This window comes from Dicentrarchus labrax, unplaced genomic scaffold (assembly GCF_905237075.1).
Source record: "Dicentrarchus labrax unplaced genomic scaffold, dlabrax2021, whole genome shotgun sequence".
Taxonomy (NCBI): Eukaryota; Metazoa; Chordata; class Actinopteri; family Moronidae; genus Dicentrarchus; species Dicentrarchus labrax.
The window spans coordinates 21,634,696-21,660,278 of record NW_026136702.1 but is presented as its reverse complement, the minus strand read 5'-3'; the positions used below and the strand labels follow the sequence as shown (position 1 = coordinate 21,660,278).

General features: G+C 40.3%; 1 protein-coding gene across 4 annotated transcripts in view; it reads right to left on the bottom strand.

The window, feature by feature from the left end:
• The window catches only part of atrnl1a (attractin-like 1a), a 264,424-nt gene that overhangs the window by 123,556 nt on the left and 115,285 nt on the right, over positions 1-25,583 (bottom strand). For all 4 annotated transcript variants that reach the window (XM_051380119.1, XM_051380103.1, XM_051380110.1 and 1 more), the window contains 4 exons: positions 22,010-22,062; positions 12,200-12,294; positions 11,342-11,420; positions 8,574-8,731 (listed from right to left, as the gene is read on the bottom strand). In XM_051380119.1, coding sequence (XP_051236079.1) covers positions 8,574-8,731; positions 11,342-11,420; positions 12,200-12,294; positions 22,010-22,062 — 385 coding nt within the window. The remainder of the gene's footprint in view (positions 1-8,573; positions 8,732-11,341; positions 11,421-12,199; positions 12,295-22,009; positions 22,063-25,583) is intronic.

The window sequence follows — 25,583 nt, the reverse complement described above, 5'->3', positions numbered from 1 at the left end:
ATAATACCCTATTACGCAACTAGAACACTGTGCTCCCAGAGTACAGGGTTCCTATCGTCTCCGAAACTTCCCTGAAGTTTTTCTGCTTTTTTTATTATTAATCATAGTTCTACTATTATAGCTGTTGCTATTATTGTTGCTGTGCATCTCTACCTCTTTCTCTCTCTCTCTAAACCAATCCAGTCGAAGCAGACGGTTGCCCACCTAAAGCCAGGGTCTGCTCGAGACATTTGGCTCTTAAGAGGAAGTTTTTCCTTGCCACTGTCTGTTCATTGCGAGTAGTATAAATCATTTTATAAGGAGTACAGTCTAGATCTGCTCTATTGAAAAGTGTCTTGAGATTTGGCACTGTACAAATACAATTGAATTGAATTTTGTTATTTCAATTGTACACCAATGGTTATTGTCTCAGAACAGTAGCAGTAGACAAATGGTCAGAGGGACATTAAAATCATTTGAAAGCATTCCCCCAGGGAGTAATGAATATCTATTCCACATTTCCTGACATTTGGCCAGTACTTGTCGAGATCTGTTGCTGTGAAGTGTTTGTGCTCTGCTCTATTTCTTCCTCTCTCTTTGCACCTGTATAGATGTGTGTGTGTGGGTGTGTGTGTGTGTGTGTGGGGGTGTGCATGCGCGGGTCTATTAGAGCAAATAGATCAGACTAGGTCATTACCAATTCTCAGGACAATTTCTCTCATCCTCGCCCTGTTCTGGCGTCGGAAGCCACCAAGGTCACAGGACCGGACGCCGAGTGCTTCTCGTGTTACACATGGGCACGTCTGACATGGCGGCGAGATAGGCCTCATCGCGGTAATTATCATATCACCTTTCAACCAGCAGATATATGGAGCTCTGATAATGTAGCATTAATGGGAAATGCATATGAGGGGAGCGATCGATGGACAAATGACCCAAAACGAGGTGCAGGACAATCTGCAATAAACGCTAACATTTATATACACCAAACGACTGGGATAATACAGGCTGATTGGGATTAAGCTTCCAAATGATGTTTCCCCTGGAAATCATGTGGTGAGACACTGCAAGGCTAGCATAACCATTTATGAATTACTTGTTTCAACACAAACAAAGCCCTGATAGTTATCCTATGATGAGGAAGAAATGTATGATCTTTTTGTTGTTTTTGTCCATCATGGGGTGTTACATCACAGACAGCTGTTATCTCCTTAAATGGTCACTGACAAACAAGGTCAAAACTTGTAAGTGATTGAACGCAAAGGAGAGGTGGAAAATCGGAGGTGTATGTCTTGCAAGGTTCTGCTGTCATAAGGTTTGGCATCTTGGTTTTGGAAAGAAAAATACCCCCAATGACTGAAAGTGATTCTGCCACTGAGGACGTGTTCAAGGCCTACAGAGTAGCAAGAAATAAAGGTTTGACCAGTTCAGTTTAGCAAAGGATTAGCTTGTATGTAAATATGCACTTGGTGAAATGTTTTTTAATTGCAATTTCTTCTAATTGATATATATTTTTTGAAGCCCAAGATGTAATTTACTGAAGCTTGTTTTTTTTTTTTTCAAGTGCAACCCAATTAGGACTCTAATTTTTTGTCTTTTTAATAGTTTTCGGATAACATGAAGTTTAATGGATTGGTGGTAGCGTGAATACTGAAATTATCTGAGTATACTTTTAACTTACTATACTGTTGGTTTTTAAAATCCTAAATAAACACTGCTTTCAAGGTGCAAGTTTTTTTTTGATGGACAGGATTGACTGATAAAAATAAAAAGATGAGTTAATGTGAGCCTTAAACTTAAATCAAATTGTTTAAACTAAGGATTTTTCCTAACTTTAACCTGAATGCTTATGAAACTAAGCAGTTACTGTAGTCCTTCCCATTCATCATTCACCCATCCATCTCTCCATTCATCAGTCCATCCATACTCTGCTTTATGTCTTTCTCTGTCTCCAGACCTGCTGTCCTTCTCCCTCAATCTGTCAATTAGGCAGATCCATTTTCTCAACAGTGGACGTTTTGACTGTACAGGAGTCTCAACATCAGTTAACCAGCCAGCCTGTCCTCACTCTCCCCTAATTTCTCCATTCTGTCACTTCTTGACTCCATCCATCAGCACACACCCCGCACCCTGCATGACAGTCATCTTAAAATATCCCCGCTAAAAGTCTACTTCAATTTAATGGATCATAAGGCTGGAGCGTGAATATTTAGTGTGTGTGGCTGCCGCCTGGAGATTTAATCCAGTGCTGCATAATTGATGGAGAGACATTGGAAAACTCACAGATCATTAAATGTGATAGCAGATTTGCCAAACACTTTTCAGAATAGTTTATGCTCACCGTCCTGTCAGGGCTATATGTTTTGCAGAGAGACAGCTCCTGAAATACTGGAGATGATGATGATGGTGATGACGATGATGATTATGATGAAAACCATACTTTGTGCTTTACCTTGTTCATCCAAACATTTTAACTGACATACTTAGGAAGGATATTCAATGGCTCTAGTTCCTTTGCAGAATTTTTTTTTCTAGTTTCTGCAGATCACATCGTCTCTGACCTTTAATATGAAATATTAATTAATATTAAACTTTAATAATTTTAATACCACAACCTTTCAAAGTGTGCATCTTGAAAAAAAAATATATATATTTTTATCACCAATCTATGTTAACCCAATATTGATGTTAAAAATGACATTGATGTTCTGATGTTTCTAACTAGTATACAGTACTGTACAACTTGTAGGAGGGAAATTACATTATAATTTTTAATGTGAAGATGATAAACCTTATTAGCTGTCTTCTGTTATTTAAAAAAATAAGAGAATTTCAGAATATTCCCTCAGCAAGCAATAATAGTATTAATTTGACAAACACTGGTTTATTGGAAACCGATGCTTGTCAAATACCAACTCTGAGTAACTATGTTTTTGGCCTGTAAACATGACATGAGTCATTCTAACATCCTATTATACTGAACAGACATGGATCTTGTCTTTTATTATTCAATGATTACTTTTATCAATTTATTATTCCCAAAAGGAAATTGATTTACTATGTGGGCACAGAAATAATAACCATACAAGTTAAAAACAAATTAGAGACAATTAGTTTCATAGAGAGCACTTGCGCAATGAACATTTACAAACGTTGTTGTAAAAGTATAATATGTAATGTGTCATTCATTTTGTGAATCCAACACAATGAGCATTCTTTTTCTTTCCATCCATCATCATCATAATTAAATTAAAAACAGTTGTTTGACGGACGCCGGAAGCGACTGACTCACTTCCGGTTTACTTCCGCTCGGTACACTGTTTGGTGCGTAGCTCGTCAGTGAACGCTAAATATAAATTAGTTTACCGTTACAGCGGTTATTACCCGCTTAACATTAAACGTAGACTAGTTCTACTTAAACACTTGGAGTTCTCCCTCTTTAGGGACTTTTCACTACTTTCAAAGTTTTCATACACTCTAGTTTCATTAGCATTAGCAGTTAGCTATGGCTTCTCCCTCTCCCTCCCTCTGTCCGCCAGTGTGTCAGATGTTCAGTTATTCCTCTGCCTCCTTTAAAGATAATGGTACCGTATTAAATGTAGTTTATTTACTGCGCTGGAGGCGAGGCTTAGTGAGTTAGAGGAACGGCACCGCACCACGAGAATCTTTAGCCGCTATAGTTAGCCAGCCCCGGTAGCCGGTGCGGTCCGACCGAAGGTAGCTTCGTTAGCTCGAGTTCCCCGGTAGTTCCCGAGCAGCCGGGAAGACAGGAGGCGGGTGACGAGCGAAGGAAGACAGAACGGCGAAGCCCACAGGTCACCACCAACCCCTTCACGTTTCTAATACATTTCCCCACTCAGCGATACACCCGCAGGAACCAACTCTGGTTATTGGCAGCCCATAGTCAGAAACGTGAAGTTAGCGAAGCCAGCGGCCATAGTTAAATGTATCCCGGGGCCAGAGCGGGCGACATTGAATCAAATTTAAAACGCGGCTAAAGATAAACGTAAATACAGTAAGATTGTTATCCACGTCGGCGGTAACGACACCCGTTTACGCCAATCGGAGGTCACTAAGATTAATGTGGAGTCGGTGTAACTATGCTAAGACAATGTCGGACACCGTAGTTTTCTCGGACCCCTCCCCAATGTGACCAGTGATGACATGTATAGCCGCATGTCGTCATTCCACCGCTGGCTGTCGAGGTGGTGTCCAGCAAACGAGTGGGCTTCATTGATAACGGAAGCCTTTTGGGAAAACCGGTCGATAGGAGAGACGGCACCATCCCACTTTGGATGGAGCGGCTCTCTTATCTAGAAATAGGCGAAGTTTATCTCTAAAACCGACAGTCCAGAGTTAGGACCAGGAAGCAGAGCTGCGTCTTACACACTCCTCTGCGCTTTCTTAGAACAGTCACCCACCCAAAACCCCATAGAGACTGTCGTCCCCCGACCACCTAAACTATTTAAAGAAATAAAAACAAGAGGAGTCAACATAAAAATCTAATAAAAATTAAAACCAACTCCTCAGTAGCACAAAATAAGAGAATGAAATGTGGCTGTTAAATATCAGGTCTCTGTCCCTAAAGCTGTTCTAGTGAATGAATAATATCAGATTATGATATGATTTACTTTGTCTTACGAGACCTGGTTGTCCCAGGAGGAGTATGTTAGCCTAAATGAATCCACCCCCCAGTCATATTAATACTCACATTCCTCGAGGCACAGGCCGAGGAGGTGGAGAGCAGCTATATAGATTCGAGCGTTTTAATGGACCCTAAACCTAAACTAAATTATAATTCATTTGAAAGCCTTGTTCTAGTCTTCCACCCAAACTGGAAAACACGCAGCCAGTTCATTGTTATAGTGACCGCGCTCCGGACCGTACCGATTTTATATCGAATTTTCAGAGTTTCTATCAAGCTAGTCCTTAAATCAGATAAAGTAATTATGTAGGTGATTTTAATATTCATGTGGATGTGACAATGACAGCCTTAGTAATGCATTTATATCATTAATAGACTCAATGGCTCGTCAGAGTGTAAATAAACCAACTCATTGTTTAATCACACTCGACCTGTTTATCATAGGCATGATATGAACATTTAATAGTGTCCCACAAATCCCCATCGACCATTATTAATAACTTTAATTCATACTATAGATTATAAGCCATTAGGCAAAACTCCACAGCAGATGTCTATCGACAGTGCGTAGCTAAATTTAAGGAGGAGATTCCTTCAGTGTTTAATTCAATGCCATGTCGAATTTAACAGAGTCCTATAACAACTTAGTCCCTCTGAAATTGATAATCTGTCGAAGTGCACAGGCTCACTACGATCAACATTAGACTCTATCGCCCTATAAAAGAAATTATTAAAACAAGGAGACAGCACCTGGTATAACCACCAAACCCCCAGTTAAAGCAAATAGCTAGAAAATCTGAAAGGAAATGGCGCTCTTCCAAATTATCAGAATATCGCCAAATTGGCAAGATGATCTTAAGATTTATAGAAAGGCCCTCCGTAATGCCAGAGGAGCCTATTACCAGCACTAATAGAAGAAAATAAGAACAACCCAGGTTCCTCTCAGCACGTAGCCAGGCGACAGAGAGTCACAGCTCACGAGCCACATATCCCCATAAACTTAAGTAGCAATGACTTCATGAGCTTCTTCATAATAAAATTATACTATTAGAAAAAATTAATCACCAACTGCCATCAACAGTTATCAGTGGCTCTCCAAGTTCAGGGACTTCGTCAAGTAAACTAGATGTATATTTAGACTGTTTTCTGCTATCGATCTTCATCAGTTAACTCAATCATTCTCATCGAAGCCATCAACCTGTCTGTTAGACCCGATCCCAACTAGGCTGCTAAAGAAGTGTTCCCTTAATTGGCACTTCTTTACGGAATGATTAATCTTCTTATTATCAGGATATGTACCACAGTCCTTAAAGTAGCTGTAATTAAACCCCTTCTTAAAAAGTCTACTCTGACCCAGGGGTTTAGCCAACTAAGACCGATTTCTAACCTCCCGTTCCTCTCAAGATTCTGGAGAAAGTAGTCCCAAAGAGTTGTGTGACTTCTACAAACAATAGTTTATTTGAGGATTTTCAGTCAGGATTTAGAGTTCATCATAGCACAGAGACAGCTCTGGTTAAAGTTAATAATGACCTCGACTGCTTCGACAATGGACGTCTCTGTACTTGTATTATTAGATCTTAGTGCTGCATTGACACCATTGACCATGATATTCTTTACAGAGACTGAGCATCAAATGGCATTAAAGGAACGCCCTAACCGGTTTAAGTCATACTTATCAGATCGTACTCAGTTTGTACATGTTAACGATGAATCCTCCATAAATACTAAAGTTAGTCAGGAGTTCCACAAGGTTCTGTACTGGACCAATACTATTTACTTTATATATGCTCCCTTTAGGCAACATTATTAGGAATCACTCCATTAACTTTCACTGTTATGCAGATGATACGCAGTTATATCTATCAATCAAACCCAATGAAATAATCAATTATCTAAATTACAAACATGTCTTAAGGACATAAAATCCGATGACCGCAATTTTCGATGTTAAACTCAGAAAAACGAAATTCTTGTTCTGGCCCCAAAAACCTAGAGACTCATTGTCTAAAGATATAGTCACTCTAGATGGCATAACGGCCTCAGCACCACGTCAGGAATCTGGAGTTATCTTTGATCAGGATTTGTCATTTAACCCCACATAAAGCAGACCCAGGACTGCCTTCCATTACGTAATATTAGAAAAATTAGACACATACTATCACAGACAGATGCAGAAAAACTAATCCATGCATTGTTACTCAAGGCTGGATTACTGCAACTCTTATTATCAGGTTGCCCCAATAAGTCCATTAAAACGCTCCAATTAATTCAGAACGCTGCAGCACAGTACGACAGGAACTAGAAAAAGAGATCACATCTCCGTACAGCTACCCATTGGCTCCCTATAAAATGTAGAATGAATTTAAAATACTCCCCTCACCTATAAAGCTCTCATGGTCAGGCCCCTTCATATCTTAAAGAGCCATAGTACCCTATTACCCCACTAGAACACTACGTTCTCGAATGCGGGCTACTGTGGTCCTATAGTCTCTAAAAGAGAACAGGAGCCAGAGCCTCAGTTACAAGCTCCTCCCTGTGGAACCAGCTTAGTTGTGGTTCGGGAGGCAGACACCCTCACCACTTTCAAGAGTAGGCTTAAGACATTCCTCTTGATAAAGCTTATAGTTAGGCGGATCAGGTGAGTCCGAACCATCCCTTAGTTATGCTCTATAGGCCTAGACTATCGGGGATTTCCCATGGTGCACGAGCTACTCTCTTCCTCTCTCTTCTGCACTCATTCATGTCCCTTTAATGCATGTTACTAACCCACTTCTTCCCCGGAGTTCTGTGCTTCGTCTGCAGGTTCTCATGGATCCGGTGGAGCCTCCTGCCATGGTCCTGCTTGACTGCCATTGCCAATACTGTTGTTCGTGCACCTGTCTGTCTGTCTGTCGCCTCTCTCTCTCTCTCTCTCTCTCTCTCTCCTCCTCACCCCAACTGGTCGAGACAGACGACCACCCACCTAGAGCCGGAGGATCTGTCCTAGGTTTCTGCCTTTAACAGGCAGTTTTCCTTGCCCTTGTCGCCAAGTGCTTGCTCATGGTGGTACTGTTGGGTCTCTGTAATTAATGTTAAAGAGTTCGGTCTAGACCTGCTCTATTTGAAAAGTGTCCTGAGATAACTTCGTTATGAATTGGCGCTATACAAATAAAATGAAAAATTATCATCATGTCCCAAATCAGCAGCAGAGTACTCTTTGTGGCCACATACTGTAGCCATTAAACAGGACAAGATGGACTGAGCTGATTGTAGAAATATCACAACCCATCTGTAATAATCACAGTAGTGATCTGTGTAGAGTCATTTAGGCTGAAATTCCTGTTTAAAGGTCCAGTGTGGAGGATTTAGTGGCATCTAGCGATAGAATTTGAGATTGCAACTCCCTTGCTTCATCCTCCCCTTCAAAGCGCGAGAGACAAACTACCACTGGCTGCAAAACATGGGGAAAAAAATAAACGGCTCTATCTAAAGCCAGTGTTTAGTTGGTCCTTTCTGGACTACTGTAGGAACATGGCCATTCAACATGGTTGCTTCCATGGATGGCAACCCCTCTTATAGATAAAAATGCCTCAGTGGAAGGTAAAGAAAACTTTTCCTTATTTTTAGGTGATTACACAAATGAAAACATAACATGGTTCTAGATGTGTGGCATTGCTGCTTTTTATGTTTTATGTGACTATAAATTGATTGTGGACAAAACAAGTACTTTGAAGAGAACACCTTGGACACGTTTCACTGTTCTAGATAAAAGAGTGACAACAATTAGATTAATAAATAACAAAAAAGAAATCATTATTTGCAGCTCTAATAGCCAGCCTGTGGGCCTAATCTTTCCTATTCACCGATCAGTGGTCAGCCTTGGTAAAAATGAAATGAAGTTAACGATCATTATCCTACATTCGCCTCACAACCAAACCACATGTATTCTTCCTTCCAACAAGCCTCTAACCTGGATCTTGATTGGCCAGCTGAAGTTGGACACATAGACGTAGAAGGTGATGTTGTGGTGAAGTCTGAAGTTGAACTTTTCGCACGAGAAACTGTCACGGTGTTCCTTGATGTTGGTCCTCGCTATGATGGGCATCTCTTCACCTGAGATGGTGCCAGCTGTGAGAGACAGGGTCGTTTATAATACAGCAGAACAAAGTGTAACAATGAAATACAGCAGAGGATATTTTTATAGGATAGAAAATAACTAAAGCAAGCACAGAACTATTTTGGTCAATGGTAAATGGGAAATGGACTGTACTTGTATAGTGCCTTTCTAGTCTTCCAACCACTCAAGACACTTTTACACTACATGCCACATATGCCCATTCACAAAAACAGAAACTAATTCACTCAGTCATTTATACTCCAATGCACAGCACGGGAACAACTTGGGGTTCAGTATCTTGCTCAAGGACACTTCGACATGCAGCGGGAAGAGCCAGGGATCGAACCGCCAATCTTCTGATTAGTAGACGACAAGCTCTACCTCCTTAGCCACAGCCGCCCAAATGACTTTTGTCATCTAAGTAGTCTTACAGTCATTCACAAAACAATTTATAGCATCTCTGCAGTGTTCAGTGTCTGGTGGGGAGCTACAGCTCTCATGAAGGGGACTAACAGTGATACCTTTGAGGGTGTTTATTGTATTTCTGCTCAAGAGCTATCATTTATCGTAGAAAACAACGGTACGACTGTTGAACTAAGCAACTTTAGTCTCAGGGCCAGGACAATGCTTTACAGCAGTAGTCACACACGACCAATTATGTCACTGAGTTTGGTGAAACTAGATCCTTTTGGAGAAAAGGTTTTCCAGTTTTCCCTCTGATGTCCTGTAGCTGCTCCGCCTCAACTCTTGGTGATCTACAGAGATCCTGATAGACAGAAAGCTTTACTAGTTGCTAAAGTAAGTTAACCACTACGATAGTTAGCTCAGTCTGTGCTGCCTGGTTTTCAGTTCTGGGATGAGGGGGAGCCAGTGGGGAATGCTGACGGTGAGCTAGCCTTTTCTCTAGTCAATCATCCTTATGTATTATATAGTCCTTCATTTGAAGTTATTCACTAACTACTGATTAACAATAATGATCAGGTTGTTCCTAATTTGTTCCTCATTCCTCGGTAAGTATTCACAGTATTCATTTTTTGTAGTGTATTATAAAGTGTTAACAAACAGTCACGATTTAAAAATGTAAAGGATTGCCTTTCATCTCAAGCAGGCAAATTATTTTCATGACACCTCGCAGTAATTCAGAGCGAGCTTGTAAATTTCTCTCAGCGCTGAAGTGGTCTGATTTCAGTATCCTTCAGCGCATTATCAGCAGTTCTGTGTTAATGGCAGAGTTTTTCAGACGTTGTGAATAAAATATTTCCACCTCCTGCTTTATCAGGGCCATTAAACACTGTAATAGTCTGCACACAATCACACACACACAATCACACACACGGCCCATAGTCCTAAACTGAAGAGGCTCTGGGCCCCAAGACACTGCTTTTATCTTAATTGAAATCAGGAGGGAAAATGTATAAAACACCCTAATGCTGAAATTCAAAATAGCTTCTGATGTGTTTTGTCAAGAGGGGGAATCCCCGGGAGGCAAACAGGAAGTGGATATGGCCATTTTACTTAAGGACACTTGGCCACCAACAAAAGATACTGACTGTGGGATGTCTTTACAGACAGTCCTTCAGAGGCTAAACAATCAACCACTGTATCAAATTCAAATTATATTTTATGTTACAGCTTACTTTCAGTTTCATTAGACAGTACTGGGAAATGTCCTATTATAAAGACATTGGTCTTTTTAAAAGAGAAGATGGCTTTTTACTGTTCTAGCTACAATATTTATGTTATTATGGAATGTTCCTTATTAAATTACTGTTGACAGAATTCTGGATGTTATTTTTTCAATATTGCAAGTTTTGGCTACTCTTCTAATTTAGTACTGAACTATTAAGGGCCCTGCAGACCCCCACAGGTGTTTTTAGTTTTTCTGGCTGATTAGACCTCTGCTCAGGTTGAAGATGGGCAGAACTATACTGGGAATAAAGCTGCTTTCTATGTAGACTAACACACCTGCAGCATCTTGAAGATCCATAGTGATATGACTGTCGAGTTGCTCAGCATGTCAAAGGTCCAAACAAAGAACCAGTTTTGTCACATTTGCTCGATCAGCACATCCCAGCTACTGTTGACTATTTTTTCTGTCTGTGTGTAGTGTCTGTGTAGTATGCTATGGGAATGCGTGCAATGTGGGTTGCACTGTAGGTGTGTGTCAATTAACAGCTGAAACCATTAATTGATTAATTAATATAGCATTAATTTGCAACTATTTTGATAATGGATTAAAGATGAGGAAATGAAGAAATCCAATACCACGGTAAATTCCATGATATAGTGCAATGCAGTGTAATTTTTCACATTACATAGTATAGTAATTAATTATAGGATTTGTGATCTTTTCTGTCTTATGTGAGGTAGTTTCCACCACCTCAGATTTCTTGTTGTACGTTTAAATAAGAAAATAATCAGCAGATAAGGACATCGATGAATTTGGTGCAGTCTGTATTCACGCACAATCCTAAGAAGAGGTCTAATCACCTACAATAAGTAAAATGACCTGTGTGGGCTAGCGATGATGGTTTTAATTGACTACTCCAAATTAGCTTAGAAACCAAAATACCTTAAAGAAAACCCAACAAAAAGACATTTAAGACGAACAAATCCTCTACCTGTTGAGCTTAAGGACCACGTGATGTTGAGGTTGAAGTTGTTCGAGGCATTGATGGACATGTCGAGGTTCTTGTTGGCCTGCACGAAAAGAAAAAAACCTGTGGACACGCTGATTTTGATTTATAGTAGATGGAAGTGAATCACTGTAGGGAAAGTGAAGGATGGAGGCTTGAGATGCATTCAGACACAATGCAAATCAAACTCTTGTTGCAGTTGTTTCTTGGTTTATTTATTGATTGCTGGGGTGATGGACACTTTCCTCAGTAGAGTTGTTTTACTTATTTTCCTTCAGGGCTGCTGACCTTTTGCACTTTCTTGTGTACATTCATGAAGTACAACAGAAGAGGAGCATTTTTTGCTAAAACATTTTTAACTTCAGCTTACTTGTCTTCCCCTAAACTCATGTCACCTAGGGCAAATTTAAATCTGTTGGCCTCTTTGGGTGTCATTCTATTGATTTTGTCTGCAATGCTGCATCAAATCTACACTTTCAGCTGTATCTGAACAAACCTTTAGGCGCTGAGAAGGAAAAACGGGTTCGATAAAACTCAAGAATTTAGATGTCTCTCACTGTCAACAGCAGACTCCCGCATTTAAAGAATAAATGTTCTACAGCTTCTTTCAAAAAACAACTTTGGGGCATCCTGGTGAAATTGTTTATGTTGCATGTCAAGTACCCACGACATTCCCTGTTCAATTTCAGCCGCAGGCCATCGCCATGTCTCTGTCCATATTTCCTGCCTGTCCGTCTTTACTGTCCACTATCTAATGAATGCAAAAGTCCAACCTATCAGTCTGTCAGTTAAGATTATAGCAGCTATCAGTCCCTCCTGTGCGCCTTTGAGTGCAAGTGTTACCTGGTCAGGTGTAGCCATGAAGTTGATGGCGGTGTAGTAGCGGTCATCTTCCTGAAGCAAGCTGAAGGTAAACTGGTAATCGATCAACAGGTTGTCTAGGCAACAAAGATAGAGACAAAGGCAGAGAGAGAGAAGAAGAACAAGACAAAAACAAATAAAACAAAACCATACAGAGCTGTAAATTGTTTAGAATGATTTAATCTATTACCAGTGGTTCATTGCTGCTTTATTTGCATGAAAAGCTTCAGTCTGAGGAACCCATTACAATGACGTGTTTCAGTAATAATGTAGTTCTTTCTGGGATTTGTTTTAATTTTTGGTGTATTTGGTCCACCTCTCCTCTTACTCATTTTCCATTTAAGAATGTCATTCCAAATAAAACCTCCATTCCGGCACATTTTATTGACGACGCCATCAAGCACAGACAGATTTATGAAAGTGAAAACATGGGAGACGCTGAGCGTAAGTCGATATTTAATTAGATGAATAAGGCTACAGTGGTGGAGTTTTGGTCAAAGATCTCAATCAGTGACAAAACCAACAAGGTGAGCATGTGTGTGTATGACTACGAGTATGGACACGAGCGCTCACAATTAGGATGCCATTTTCATAGACAGGCAAACAGTTCGATCAAGAGTGAGAGTCTAAAATATCATGTTCTCTCACAGATTGAATAATTTTTCAAAGCAGCTCCTAGAAGCAGCTCTTTGTTAGCGAGACAATGGCCAACGTATAGAGGGAAATCACAGTGATTCAACATCTGGACAGACAGCAGGAGCCACGTTGGGTCACCTTGTCTGCCTGCCTGATAAGGGGGAAAGGAGGAGAGGAGGCGAACACAGAGGAGAAGAGAGAAAAGAGGGAATGAGGAGAGAAAGCAGCTATGTGGCCATGAGAGGATAACGGGATGAGAGGATATTTTTTAAGTTAATCAGCGTGACGGCTGAGTGCTAACCCTTCAGGGTGATCCAGGTGTGTGTGTGTGTGTGTGTGTGTGTGTGTGTGTGTGTGTGTGTGTGTGTGTGTGTGTGATGTATCCAAGGGCGCCTCAGGTTAAAACAGACTCAGGCAGGGAACACTTTTATTTTCAGCTCAAACAAAAGTTGATGTTGTCAGTCTGGGTCCTATTTTGGCCACCAGTTTGACCAGTTATAGTAATATAACGGTGTATAATATTTCATTACAATAATTGACAGTCAGATTGAGTAAGCAGTTAAGTAAAAGAGAATAAGGAAAATTGTTGAAATACCATCAAATCATTAAAACGATTACGATGCTATCTATGTACACTCTAAAACAAGTACAACGTGTCACAGAGTTACAAACAGTGCGATGACAATGCCATCTCTAGGCCAACATTAATCACTGTACCATTCCCCCTCAAAAAAGGCTAAAATGTATATAAACTTATGGATTTACTTTAATGAGCTTGAACAAGCACAGAAATGTAGGGATCCACTAATACCTTTGTTTCATCCTATACTAACTCAGATTATTAAACTTTTTGTATTTCAGTTGTAACAGATGCAGTGGTAGACAGTAACAAAGGGCATTTACTCAGATGCTTTATTTAAGAACAATTTTGTGGTAATGGTACCTTAGTAGTCTTTTAATGCTTCGCTCAATAGAGACAGGACTTTCCCTCAGCTTTTGTTACTTAAAGTGGGTGGAAACAATTAGGGTTAAAAAAAAAAAACCTGCATGGCAGAACCAATCCAAGGTATTTAGGAAGGTGACGCACGGAAGTCATGTGCTTGTAAACACTGTCATACCATAACGTTTCTCAGGACATGTTTTAAAAAGCGTTTTTTTTCTGTGTTGCAAAGCGATTTGTTCTCCAGCTTGATTTCACTGTGGAGGAGAATGGGTATAACTACTTTCTATTTCTAAATCCACAGACGATTGACAGGCGCTGAGATCTGTTATTAGCAGCGATTGTCTGGTAATGCGAGACAAGTACTTTAGTTATTTTGCTGATTATACTTGTGTACTTTTACCTAAAAGCTGCAACTATTAACTTCTGATTGTGTTGATTCTGGTGGCCCCTGTGGACAAAAGCAGTAGTGTTTCTACCGCCTTGTTTCATTGATTTCAAGGGGAATCCAACTGAATCCGACCTGGTGGATTATGTAGGGGCAATGACAAAACGCAGTATTTAATGTGAAATTGTTATATCTGACCAATGCACAATACATTTAATAAAGTTAGTATAGGGGACATTAGCAATACAGTGTATCCAATTGTTGCATCACTGGCCAAATTCTAGCTTTTTTTAGCTTTAGAATAGTTGTAAGCTGTTCAGCAGTCAGCAGCAGAGAACTGTGGTTGTGGTAGACGGACAGGCAGACAGGTCAGAAACTATATGAATGTCCCTGAAAAAGAACATCCAGTGCTGTTACAGGTAATCTGCTGCTGTCTAACACGGAGTAGCAGTAGTCAGCAGAGACACTGTAAGAGCTTTTCAACTTACAGAGCAGAAAAACTTCGTGTCACACACTGCAGAGAGAGAGAGATGTTTAGTTATCACCTTCCTTTCAGCTGAACAATCCCGGGGCGTCACCAAGACGAAAGCAAATTATGTTTGACAAACACCCTTGTTTTGTTCAGCCTTCATGGCAAGTTAGCCCGAACAGCAGATATCATCAGATCAAAGACAATATTTTTTCTCAACATCTCTCTTCCTCCCTTCCTCCCTCCCTCCCTCCCTCCCTCCCAGGCAGACATGCACTGCTGCTGCTCAGTTGTTTATCCCATAAGGGTCGTCAGTACAACTTCAGAGTATATATGGGGTTTTTTTTATACTTTGTAAAGGGGATAGGGATTTTGTGCATATTCGCATGTGTTCATGTACAGTATATTTTTGTATTTACCTTTCAATGCATCCAGTATGTTCATGTCTGTACACCTGTGAGACTGTTTACAGCTGTGTACGTGTCTGTGTACTTAACCAAACAAATGAGAGTGTAGCACAAAAAAACTTAAGCTAGTCCCTCTGTGTATTTCCAATATGTTTGATTTCAAGGCTGTCGGGAACAAAAACATCAGCCAGGTTTAAAAGTTCATCTCAGCTAATTACAAATCCCATCTGAGAAATCTGACAGCAGTTTCACTTAGGCAATCTCAATTACACGCGCACATGTGAGTATTCTCAGCCCGGATGAATCGTATTAAGGTATCACTAAAGGTATTAACCATCCCCACAAGAAGTGAAATAGAAATAGTCCGTGTCAATTTTTCAGGTTCACAGATGGGTGATCTTATTACCATAATATGTAAGCTGATTCAGCCAATATGAAACAAAACACTGATGAGGGGGAATGAGAAGGCAGAAGAGAAATCCCTCACCCGGAACGTAATCTGATATTCCAGCAGTCTGCTTCGAATAGAAATCCAAAACCAGCATGAACTCACCTACAATGTCAGTTTGTCAGAAACGCTCGCTGAGGTTTCATTTAATGCTTGTTAACAACTTATTATTTCCCATTAGCAACACTTCCCTGACGGAGCGTCGGCCAGACACTACAGCATCACCTCGCTGAGAAAAACGGTTAGAACCAGGGGAGTCAAGGGGACAAAAAGGATTCACTATCAGACCTAAACGGAGGTCAAGGTAACCTGGAGGAAATTTATGCATGAGGTCAGGTGACCCTGATTTCTTAGAAACAGGCTGTTCCTTAACAGTACAATGATCTGAGGGATGGCTGGTCACAAAGTTCGCAATCACCAGGGTCTCAACATGAGACTGTTCACTAATTCTAAGCACAACAAAACGCCAGAACACACATAGAAATCAATACATTTTTAAAGGTGGTGGGGAAGGTGTAATAGAAGGAGTGCAGTTAACACGCACATCAGGTGCTCGGCTGTTCAGCATAGAAGTAAAAACCTGAACACTCCATGTTCTAATCTGCAAATGGAAAATGTTTTGATCCCAGATGGATTTTCGTAAGGTCAAAAGGATTAAAAGGACAAAGTGAACTTATCGAAATCCCAGAAAAAAATCTAGAAATAATCTACCCCCAACATATTATACCAGAATATCCTTACACATATCCATCGTATTTTTTGCTTTTCCTGGTATGACATGTCAAGTTTTTCACTCTAACAAAGATTTAATCGAGGTTATGTTTTGGTGATAACTGTTGTATTGGACTGAAGTACACTGAAAGGTGTCTATTATTTTGTATATACCATTATTATATTGAAAGTAAATACATTAATAAGATCTTACAATAAAATGTTATACAATAACACCACAAACTTGCCCACAGATTAGAATCAACCCCTCTCTGAAAATATAGAAAAAAAGTCCCTGTAGTACTGGACCACATTGCACTAATGTTTTGTTTTCTGGTCAATCTGTAATGTGTACATTTCTTCTATCTGGTGTGTGTCCTCCCAAATGTTACTTACTGTATTATCATATATCAAACTAACTGAAACTTGCTCAAACTGATCTAAAATCAGTCAGAGTATGTACCAGTCTGTCTGGATAACTACTGGATTGCAAAAAAGGTTTTTGGCCTGATAGGACCAATTATTCCAAGTTGGATAGCCTGTCAGCAGCCTGGACTGACGCCAGATCGTGGTCTAATGAACGGCCTTAGGCAAGGAATGTTGTTGAGTGCTCACTGCTGATCACTGCCATGCAACTGCTTTGAGGCCTGAATTGGCTCCAACATTCACTTGCTTATATCTTATTTGTCTTTGATAACATTTTACCACTATAAGAGAAAATCTAATCATATCTAGGAAAAATTGCGGATACGACAAGTCAATCCTCTTCATTTCTCTGCATTAAGATGTTGGACATCACATAATTTCCTATTTCGTGCTGTCAGTCACTAATTGTCTATTTAATTGCGATTGTGAGGCTGCCAGTAAATATTGGAGCCACAGTTGTTTGGCCTGACTAAGCTTCCCCAGCAGGCCCGAGGGCAGCAAGCACCACTGACTGTGGACTGACTGGTGTTAGCTGGTAATTCAAATGACTGCTTTCCAGTGGAAGTGGTGGGACACTTGGTGGCCATCCCTAATTAGACATCCCTTGTAGCTGACTGTGATGGAATATGACAGTGGTTCATTAAAGCATTGTCCTGGTGATGCTTGCTCATAAATGCTAGCCTGATTGGGGGCAAACTCATTAAATAGCAAAGTTGCTTTTCATCAATTGACTGGTGGTTCAATATGACAGTGTTAACTGAACCAAAGCATTGCTCTCTGCACTTCATGCTCGAGTGAGATGAGGAACACTGCCGTCCATAGCTGGACACATTTATCAGTGTGATGACAACATTTCACAAACATGAATTTCTGAATAAGTTTCTGTGTGTGACATGACTTCATTATGTGTTTTTGTCAGATGTAGTGACTAAATAATAAAGCTGACAATACATTAGGATCAACCAATCCCAAAACCAGGTAATGCTAATAAGTATGGGGCCAAGCTCTGTGCCTCTGTGTCACAGAACTCCATTTTGTATTCCAAAAACACATACTGTTGCAGGTTATGAAGAGTGAGAGTTAATTCCTTTGAACAATGTACACCGATCAGCCATAACATTGTGACCACCCTGACTGGTCTGCGGCTACACAGTCCAATACACAACAAACTGTGATGCACTGTGTGTTCCGACACCTTTCTATCAGAACCAGCATTAACTTTAACCTTCGCTCCCTATGTGCATCAATGAGCTTTGGCTATATTCCTTCCATAGTGCAATGACAATATTGATATAATAATAATAATAGTTCATGTTCAATGGGTCTGCTTACAATAGACTTTAATAGCTCTAAACAAATGGGTAAGACAAAAAGTGAAGCCGACAGAAGGAGTGAGGAGGAGTAGACTACTGAACATGTCTGATTCAGAGCAGATGTCAAGGGGGCTGGACTTGTTATGATATTCAGCTGTTGAGTGGTTGTTTGGTTTCGATAATGGCTTTCTATTCACCTTTAAGAAGTTTGAGGCAAGTGCTTAACCTCTATTCCAGGTTTTCTGGTTCCCTGTTGTTGTGTCAGGGCCGACAAGCAGACAAGCAGTCAGTTACAGCCACATGGATGGAATAAATATAGCCTGTTGTACTCTCTAGCAGAAGTGAAATATCTAGGGGCCATCACCTTAAAGGACGAAGGTGTGACTTTCAGAGGACTTTAGTGTAGTAGGCTGAGCCACCCCCGGTTCCCACCCCCAGACACACAGAGACAAGAGCCACATCTTTCAAAAGACAAAGCTTTACATGGGCATACCCTGCATTGGACTAGAGATTAAAAAGCTGAACCTGTGTCATGTTCTTGCCCTTATAATAGCTGTTCAAAAAAATACCTTTTTTGACTTGCCATCCCTTAAAGTGAAGCAACGTTTGCCCTTGACCCTTTGTTGCAGGTTGTCTATAGTATCAGTTTGCGAGCAGTTCAATCAAAGAATAACACCCTTTTGTCAGATTGTTTCATTTGGACAGTTTTAGGGAGGCCTGAAGAGTTAAATTATCCAGCATTTCAGATTGAAAAAATCGAAGATTGGTTGATCATCTCACCCCCTCAGATTTACCTTGCAACGTCTTGCAGGAATCCCTACCAATACAAGTGACCACAGATACACCTGAGGGCCATGTAAAGAAATGTTGGGATACTAAAGCCAGAGAAGAATACAATGCACAGAAAAACTCTGAACATGCACCTTCTCATCTCTGATTTTATACATCAGTATGCTGAAGAAGGCTGCATTCAAATAAGACAGGCCTTGTTTATCTGTTATAATGTATTCTGTCTTCAGGAGGATGTGACCACTAAATGGGTGCATCCATCAAATTCTAGGAGAAAACGAGGGCAATGTTCTCTGCAGGATCATGCCGGGGTCTATGTAATGTGACAGCCAGACCCATATGAGCTCTTAAAAGCACACACGTAGAAGAAGTCCCTAAATATGGGACAGAGCTTGTGTGTTAACTTTTTGGAATTTCTTTTTTTATTTATGCACTTTGTAAACAACTACATGGAAGTTTGAGAGAACCATCATGGAATACCACAGGCTAATAGTGACAACACTGTCTCTGCACATTCCACTTAGTTGTTTGAGAACATTTTACCATCTCTTCACATCAAAAGAAATCCACAGGTGGTCCAGATTTCTCCAACTTCTGCTGTAAATCTGTCAGAATCCCCAGCAAGGACAGTGCCGCCTCTCATATACTCTGTATGTCATTTTACGTTTCAGAGATAGTTATTTTTTTATCAGCACTTTCCTTCCAATGACATTTAAGGCTAATATTGACCTCGACCACTATTGTTGCACTTTCCATAGAATACAAGGAAATGGATGGCTTGTAAATATGTAATTTATACACACTATCTCTCTGCACGTGTGGGTGAGAAAGGGTGCTGTGTGCATTCAAGTGTGTGCCTCAGAGTGCGCTTATTCAAACAAAGCTTACCCCATTTCATAGACAGCAGAAAAGATAATGTTGCATTAATGACAGAACATAATGTAGCCAAATGCATCTGAAAAAACACACACCATTACAGCTGTAGCCATAGAGATATCAAGGAGTCGTGCACCTAACCAGTATTCAAAACGTATGCTTGTGTCTTTCTATGTCTGACTGTATGCATTTGCATTAGCTAAAGCCCTTCACAAAACAGGGCCAGGGAATTGCATGGGTGCCATCTAGTGCCTTCAAACCTCAGTCCTGAATCCAGCAGATTGGGTAAAACCTTGCCATCTGTAAACTGTATAATAAAAACTTCATTATTGCAGAGGAAAAAATGACTCACTTTAGATGAAATCACAGGTTCAAACTTATATTTCTAGCCTTTACAGGAAGTTGTTTATGTTCTTAAATGTTAGCTGGATTGGAAAGGAACATAAATGGCATTTTAAGATAAAAGCTTTGCAGCAATAAAGGTGAGCCTATTTTACCATCCTCGACCATATTCTTGAACAGAAGTTGTTTTTATGATCAAAGGCATATTTGAGGTGACCGGTGCAAACTGTGGCATACCTCCTCTGATTGCTGTATCCTTTTGAGCCTCTCTCATTGAAACAATGATAGCCTCATTCAAGTTAGAGGGCTATTGACATTGACAGGACTTGAACTTTATTCGAGTGTGTTATAATATTAAAACTGATGATGGCAATTCATAGACTGAATGTGTATGAGTGTGTGTGTGTGTGTGTGTGTGTGTGTGTGTGTGTGAGAGAGAGAGAGAGCGAGATAAAGATTGAGCGAGCATGCACTTGTGTGCCACAAAACATCTGTTTTGACTACAGTATTCCTCCTTCATCTGCCCTTTAAAAGGAAAACTACCAATTTGTTGCAAATGAGCTACGTCAAAGTGATCCGTGCTAGCATCTGGAAACTGGGAGACAAAGTTCTGGACAGACACACTTTCTCTTACTCTCTATCCCCTCTCTGAAAAGTAGGAAAATCTTTCTAAGCAACAACAAAACAAGGTTGGCATTCTTTTTTTTTAAAAAATCGCCACAATATTTTAATATGGGATTCACTGGCCTGTGTGTGTCTCAAACAAACTTTCCACTATGTAGACCGTAATGATTGATAGTAATGATGACCATGTCTTCATCAAAAATGTTGGTCGATTGAAGGCTTAAAATGATGACCAGCGACCTTTCGTGGCCAGGCAAATTGCTTCCAGGCAAGAATGAACTTTCAACCTCAAAGACTTCCTTCTCTCAAAAGAAAAGACTAAAGCAGCATTTTCTTATAGAGCAGCAAGGCCTACCTAACAGGAAGGAGGTGGAGGTGGATGGTGGGGTGCACTTGCATGTGACTGAAACACACATTAACCTTAACCAAGACTCAATTATAGAGGTTTCAGACCAAAATGGTCATAAGAGTTGTTCTGGATCCATTTTGTTATGTTGGATGAGCCCTTCGTGTATTTAAATGTGCTGAACTCCCTACAGCATGAAGCTAACACATCCACCGCCACTATCTTTTCCTGGTATACTCTTTCTCCTGGTATATTCCTTGTGCTTCTCTGTGGGTTGGAAACTTCAGTAAAGTATCCTGCTACCTTAGTCCTGCCTTTCGACAGTGACGTTAGCTTGAGTCACAGGTAATATGTGGCCCTGTCAAGCTGTATGAAGTTTCTAAATGACGGATCTCTGTCCACTTCCAGGTCACGAGGAACACTAAAAATGCTCTATTAACTGTATAGCATGATCTCAAAATAACACAAAGAGTTCAGGCACAGAATCAATGAGATATACTTTTCTAGATACATGTAAGACTTCTGAGACTCCTTGTAATCAGAAAGCAAATACAAATATTAATGAGTGCAATATTTGTGTTTGCACATTCAGTTGTGTCCATCTGTATGCTGAGTGGTTCCAAACATGTTGCAAACAGTCACTGCTTTGCCAAAATAGGGCTTTGGTGTTATACCCTCCTCGAAGCTCCTAAAGTGTACTCAAAGATAATTGTTTTCCCAAGAGATATTCTGGCACAAATATTAGCTGGCGGATCAACAACAGCAAGGTAGATTGTAGCCTCTGCTCTCTGTAGAAGAGAAAAGTACATTTGTTTACAGCAACCTCTTGTTGCTGCTGTTTACAGGAAGAGGAACCATCTTGTCATGATTACTTTTCTGTCACAAAGATTCAAAACTTTAACTGCAATGATTTCTGGCTATTAGGCTAGCAGGGCTTTCTGGCTACATTCTTTCCTTGGGTACGTTAATGATAGTCGCGGGACATAGATTGACACTGTATGATGGAACAGACTTCAGCTCTGTGTGTGTGTGTGTGCCGGGGGGAGAGGGAGACTCAGGTGGCGACAGGATACTTACAATAACATGTTCCTCGGAGAGGGTTACCAAGGTAACGGTTCTCGGAGTCACATCTGGAACAACACAAGAAAAGGAGAGACAGGTGGGAAAAGAAGAGAGAGAAAGAAAATATAACGACATTAGCATTCAACAAGGTTTGAGTATTTACAAAGACACATTTCGTGTGAGTATGGTTGTGTGTGTGTGTGTGTGTGTGTGTGTGTGTGTGTGTGTGTGTGTGTGTGTGTGTGTGTGTGTGTGTGTGTGTGTGTGTGTGTGCAGGTGGGCCCTTGCTGCAGGTATTGTCTTCCCCCACCTCTTTGCAAGGTGATTTCCCTTGACAGTCGTGTCTAGCCATAGCAGCTCTCTTTTTCCCAGGGGCCCACACACACACATTACACAGACACACATAATTATCAGAGAGAACACTGGGAACTGTAACGTTTGAGAAAGAATACAAAAGTTTATAGATGCTTGGTAAAACTCTCGGGTATGTCAAGCTAACCTCCCGAAGTACTTTGTTCAAAAACTGATTTCATGCTTCTGCGAGGGGATCAGAGCGAGATCACCAGTTTAAATGTCTGGACAGGCTGGAATTGTTGATTAATTGTACGCAGAGGAAAACTCTACCAAAATAGTTTTTTCCATATCAAACAATGACTCTTTAGAAGCTTGAATGGCTGAAAGGTTTAAAGGTTATACAGTATATATAAGATTTAGGATGGTAATATAGCAGCCAACAACTATTTGCGATGTAAAGATATAGTGGAGCCATGGTGTCCTCAGCAGAGAATGATGTCACTATCCCTCTGCCTGCGTTGCTATCGCAGTCTCTCTGTTGTCTTCTCCGTGTGCAGCTGAGTAGAGCGAATGAAACTGCCGTCTACCTCTAGGAATTAAGGATTTATTTCAACCAAACCAGCGCTGGTGCTTGTTGGAAAGACTAATGAAAACAGTTATTTCTTTCTGTCCTATTCTTTTGGTCTGGGATAGTACAAGTGAATTTCATATAGCCCTAATGCTGCACTCACATGGAATCAGCCAAACCAGATGCCATGTTAGTGGATGAGAGCAGGAAGGTAATCTTAAGTGAGGCTGGCAGAGAACAGCAGCAATGGTAACGGTAACCAAAGTTAAAATATTTTAACTTTTTGCCGTTCTCTGTGACAGTATTTAAAACTGGATGTTATCCTCACACAAGAAGAAAACATAGACAATTTGGACAAAAAGACACTAATATTTAATACATTCATAAACTAACGTTCACAAAATAATTGTATTTAATATATTTATTCCAGTCTTTGTAAACAATACGGCATCACCGTAGCGACATATCGTTTGTTTCGTTTTGCCGTGCTGCCATTCCATTAGACGTCTGCTGTCTGCCTGAATCCATGTGAATGCCGGAATAAAGCTGCTCCTCCATGGACAATGGCAACTGCATTGAGCTTGAATTAGTGACAAATGCATCAAAAACTCACCACAAACTTCTTAAACAACTCCTGCATGATCCCCTTCTCTAATGTCGATACATATGCTCAGTGTGCTCCAAAACAATCATTGCTAATACATTGCTAAACACAAAACTTAGGGTGGATCTACGGAACTATATGGGAAGGCAATGGCTTGTCGCAGAAGTAGTAGCTATGTTAAGGAGAAACCTTCAAGGCCTGAGTGTGAATATTAAATAAGACAGATTTGTTGTGGAGTATTCTTTTGTGGTAGCTGCCATAGCTTTTTTAATTCCAACTCATACGTTTTGCTTTATATTCATGTATTTCATTCAGATGTCTGTTTCTCTGTTTGGAATGAATTGGTGTTGGTTAGTGGAAAACAAAATACTTGACATACTTTTGACAATGGCAACAGCAAAACATCTTGACATTTTCGTTCCACTGTTATTATGGACATAGTTTTCCAAAAAAAATGTGCATTGCGTAAAAGATGTTCATCAGGCCCTGCCAGTCATTCTTGTCAGACAAGAATCTACTCAGCTTTTCATTTGCATTTAATTTTGGCATTTCAGCCATTTCTCTGTCCTTCACTGTGACCAGAGAGAGGTTGACTCTCTTTTAAAAAAAGACACACATTTGTTGATGGACAGTAATTGACTGTGGTTAAAAGATGTGACCTTTAGCTTAAGAGAAAGTCCCTAATGATCAGTAAGCTCTGCCGCAACACAATTAGGTGAGGAATATCATTTATTTTTTTTTCCAGTACAAATCTAATGAATTTTTCCAAATACATAATGGGATTTCTATGGGTTGCAAAAGGCCCCATGGTCCAGGAACATAAGGGCTCTAAAGGATAATGTAAATTTTAACAGTCAGCTAAAGTAATTAAAGAAAAATATCAGGGTTACATAGTTTTTTTCCCCAGTTATCATCGAGAAATGATGTGCATGCTTTTGAGGCCATTAAAGTGTCAAGATGGATGACGTGTACCTGTAGCGGTTCAGATCACAGATAGGAAAATTATTGCCTGGCAGAGAGAACAAAAGCCAGAGTTATTACATTTCTAGTGTGAGCTGAATAGAGAAGAAATGTTTAAAAAATGTAATTGTTATTGTTATTGTAACTATAATGTCACGACATTTAACATGGCTTTAAAGAGTGCATCGCAGTATAAATCTTTTGTGTGTTCGAGTGGGTCTACATGACTTTCATCTGGAAGACTTTAAAAAGCAAAACAAAAAGGGTGTTTAGTGACATTGCAACAGCTTGATGAAATGAAATGAAATCGTAGCCATACAAAAAAGAAAACACGCTGCTTATCAAACCCATATGCATTTGACAAGCTTTACCAAATATGGACAATAAATCATCCAAAGCGCCCCACCGTCCAAGGGCTGTTTCACAGTGTAACAGAGGAAGGGTGGGAGGATTTAGGAAGACAAAGCAAGGTAAGTTGGGGAGAGAATAGAGCTAGCAAAAAAAAAATCACATACAGGAAAAGAATGACTGAGGAAAAAGAGGAACAAGTGAATGGGAACAAGAGGGCATGTAAGGTTTACAGGCTGAATGTTTGTGAATTCTCTTGTAGTGCTGCAGCAGGTCACAGAGCAGCACTGGATGCTGAATATTTCATCCTTCTATAAACTCTGGCCAAGGACGAGGCCTTAAACCACAGCTGCCTCACGGAGCTTCCATCCTAAATCGGGAGTTTAGAAAGACAATAAAACAAATAAAGAAGCACCATGATACTTTTGGTTTGATTGTAGTGTGTGAATCTGTTTAAGAGACCACTTGATGCCTACACACCTACAGTATACACCGATCAGCCATAACATTATGACCACTGACAGGAGTCAGTGGGTGGGATATATCAGGCAGCAAGTGAACATTTCGTCCTCAAGCTGATGCGTTAGAAGCAGGAAAAATGGGCAGTGTGAGGATTTGAGCGACTTTGACAAGGGCCAAATTGTGATAGCTAGATGACTGGGTCAGAGCATCTCCAGAACTGCAGCTCTTGTGTGGTGTTCTCGGTCAGTAGCTATCAAAAGTGCTCCAAGGAAGGTAAAGAACCAGAGACAGGGTCATGGGTGGCCAAGGCTAACTAATGCACGTGTGGAGTGAAGGCTGGCCCGTGTGGTCCA